The sequence below is a fragment of the Orycteropus afer genome, unplaced genomic scaffold (genome assembly GCF_000298275.1).
Source record: "Orycteropus afer afer isolate SDZICR_OR568_19922 unplaced genomic scaffold, OryAfe1.0 scaffold00036, whole genome shotgun sequence".
NCBI lineage: Eukaryota > Metazoa > Chordata > Mammalia > Tubulidentata > Orycteropodidae > Orycteropus > Orycteropus afer.
This window is the reverse complement of record NW_006921623.1, coordinates 2,765,866-2,769,485: the sequence shown is the minus strand read 5'-3', so window position 1 is coordinate 2,769,485 and position 3,620 is coordinate 2,765,866. Positions and strand designations below refer to the sequence as shown.

Here is a 3,620-nt window from a genome sequence, read left to right as displayed (position 1 = left end):
CCTAGCAATGGGATGGCTGGGTCAAATGGAATTTCTAATTGCAACTTTTGAAGGAATCGCCATACTGCTTTCCACAATGGTTGTACCATTTTATAGTCCCACCAGCAGTGTATGAGAGTCCCAATCTCTCCATAACCTCGCCAGCATTTGTTATTTTCTATCTTGTTGAACTTTGCTACTAGTGCTGGCATTATATGAAATTCTTCACCAAAAAAATCAGCTGAAACCATGGGTTTTATTCCTAAAGGAGGAGTCAGAATCTTAAGGCTTTTTGTCCTGATCTTCCTCCACGAGCTCAAAAGTACCCAAACACTGGAGGTGAGTATTCGGGAAATATTTACTGCTGTACTGGTTCATCTCAAACTAACCACAAGAAAGCTGAAGCAGAATTTCCACAAGAAGTTGTGGGCTATACTGTACCTTGTTATTTTCTTCTTCATACTCATCATCACTGCTGTTATCAGCCATACTCTTGTTAGAAAGATGGGCAGAACGATGAGGTCCTTAGAAGAAAAGTTTTTCCTTTAACATTATTGTTAAAATGATTTTTAAAGACATGTATTTTTAGTTTATGATATTTTACACAGAAACAGGGTTTATAAGAACATACAGCTAAAGGGCAGGAGACTCTCTAGTCATGGCTCTGTCAATTCAATTCAAGATATATTTACTAAGCATCTTATTATGCTTAAGGCATTGGGTAAGACAATTTATCAATTACCTGCCCTTAGTTTACACAGTGGTAAAATGATATCAATAACCAGTAAAATGAAAAGAGTACTGGATTCATAATTAGAAGACTGGTTTAAAGGGCAACTCAATCACTTGGACAAAATGACTTATGCTCACTGAGTTTCTTCTGTATCCCCCACCTCTAAAATGGGGTCAATAATATTTACTACCCAGGAATTCATAAGGATAGGACCCAATGCCTGGCAAATAAGTCATATATTTGAATGGAAATCGACATCCATAAGATAAAAACAATAAAAATATTCTGAACAATTAAAAGTATAATCAGATGTAACATATTAACTGGCATGCAAACATGTTAAATGATTTCCAAATTAAAATTAAATGTTTTTTTTGGGTGGAGGCCATCTACTAAGTTATACTAAGTTCGCCAAAACTGAAAACTAATTACAATATCTACAGCTGACAAGAACATAGCCAAACATGTGCACGTCAAAAAACCTGGGTGTCATGTTTGATTCCTAACTCAATAAAACTCCACTCTATCAGCAAGCCTTACTGACTGCACTACAATATACTTTGTATTTACGTTTTTTATTCTTGATTTCTTCACCACAATCCAAGTCACAATCATCTCAAGTCAGTCACTGCAATAGTCCTTCCAATTGGTTCCTCACTGTCCCCCTGCACCTTTCAATCCATTCCACATACAACTACAACATGGCCTCCAAAGCTCTGCTTCCTGCCCATGTCTCTGATCTGATCACATACCATCCCCCTACTATATACTGCTCTTATTTTTAGGTTCTTTCTGGCTTCACATCTCACATGCTGTTCCCTCTCGCTGGCTTTTTCTTCAGTGTTTGGATCCTTCTCATCTTTTACTTCCAATTTAAATGTCACCTCCTTGACCATCCTATCAAAAACATAGGTCCCCCTCTTCACCATTATTCTCCAGAGCAGCAAATTATTTGCCTTTATCACATTCGTAACTAAGTTTATTGGTTTACTCATCTATCATCTGTCTCTCAAGATTGGCTTTAAGCATTAGGACGACCGGGACAATGTCTTTTGTTCAATACTGCATACCCAGTGCCTGGCATAATACTGGCATATAGAAGGTGTTCAAAATGTGGTCATTGAATAAATGAATGATGTCAAGTTCTCTAAAAATATACCCTTGGGATTTTGATTGGGACTGCAGGTTATGGGCAAATTAAGAATACAGCTTCAAAGATAAGCAAAACATAGCTATACTAAGTTAAAAACAGCGAACCTTTGGCAGATTGTGAGCAAAGCAAAAAATCATGACATAAATGGTGAAAAGGAATATTGGTAGGGTGGGAGGAAGATCCTGCAATTTGGGAGGCACTGTTTTCTCCCCTTAATTAGAAAACATAAACAATGGCAAATGTAGTATCTTGACTCTGAAAGCCAACATTTGTTATAAAACAGGAATTTCTTGGTGACAACCATGAATTCATCCTGCTCTTTGTTCTGAGAACCATTTCTCCTCTCTTCATTCCACTCTTACCTTGGTGCCTTGAGATTGGAGTATAAACACTTGCAACCTCTTCAGAGTCGTTAATCTCTAGACGCTCATCATATGTCTGGTTTTCAACAATCTTGGTTTAAGCAAAAGGAAACACATCATGGGACATAAAGCACTTTGGCAGGATTTGCAATTCCAAACCAGCATTTGATCCTTCCTCACCCAAGACACCAATTTTGCATAAAATATTAACCCTCAATCAAACTTTCCTTAAGGCTTCTTTGCCCCAGGTAAAGCTGTTAAGTCATTCTGCTGCAGCCCTGGTTTAGGAATTGCTGCCTAACTGGTTTAGGAACGGGGGAACCATGGAGGAAAACGACAGCCAACTGCTGCAGCAGCTCCCCAACGCTGTAAGATACAAGCTTAAGGGCAGAATGGCAGTCTTATGTAGATGGCGGCTCTCTTCTCTGGCTCGGTCAGTTTTCTCAATACTGATTAGTTTCTCAGTGAAAGCTGCAGAGGTTCTACGGTGTTATGTCTCTGGGGTCACTTCTGAGGAAGAGGTCCCCGAAGACAGAGCAACCTCCAGTGTCTCGGTCCCACCGAACAATACCGAAAACATCACCCCATCCTCCACCCCCATCTAACAGAAAGGACGCTACTTAAGTTTCCCGGGGGGGGGGGGGGTAAAGGAAACAGGATGGATTGATGGAGGGCTGGGGAGGTTGGGAGAAAGGAACAGTTGCCATAGACATGAGAAGTGAATTAGCGAGTAGGGGGAAGGGCAGTTCTCTGAAATTCTTCTGGGACGGAAGAAGGCAGTTCCCTTTCTACTAGGGTGAGTCCGAATTACCTGTAGCCCCTCTGAATCCGTCTCCTCTATATGGAAAGAACCCCAGCCTAGGACTGGGGTCTCACTCCAATCTCAGCACAGGCCACTTCAGGGCTCCCGCTCGGAACTACCGGCCTGTTGTGGGTCGCTAGGCAAAAAACACATCGCGAGACTTGGTTTCAGTCTAGAAAGAGCGTTCTCCCACGTACCCGCGCGTTGCGCCTCTTCAACGATTTCTGCGCAGGAAGGAGGACCTACAGTGGCTGTGACAAAGTCTCTCTGGGCGACTAGGTAGCCTGTTTATCTATGGTTTCAGGAAATAGGATTTTGCGGCATCTAGTGGCCACGGCTGACAAAGCGGGCTGCTGAATTTTGGCTTTTACAAAGAGAGCGCTCCAATCTGGAAATACGGTTTCTCCCTAGGACAAAGATTATTGGCCAAGAAATTTTTTTTTTATTTATTTGGGTGAAGATTTACAGAGTAAATTCACTTTTCATATAGCAGTTCACATAATATACTTTGTCTCATGTCATTGACCAAAATTTACAATGCAACAGCTCCCCTCCCACTTCCTCCCCATAGTTACCTCTTCCCAGTGTCCA

General features: G+C 41.3%; 1 protein-coding gene across 1 annotated transcript in view; it reads right to left on the bottom strand.

Moving 5' to 3' along the window:
* IFT46 (intraflagellar transport 46) overlaps nucleotides 1-468 on the bottom strand; it is a 19,988-nt gene extending 19,520 nt beyond the window's left edge. The window contains exon 1 of the mRNA XM_007936463.1: nucleotides 421-468. Coding sequence (XP_007934654.1) covers nucleotides 421-468 — 48 coding nt within the window. The remainder of the gene's footprint in view (nucleotides 1-420) is intronic.
* Between the last annotated feature and the right edge of the window lie 3,152 nt (nucleotides 469-3,620).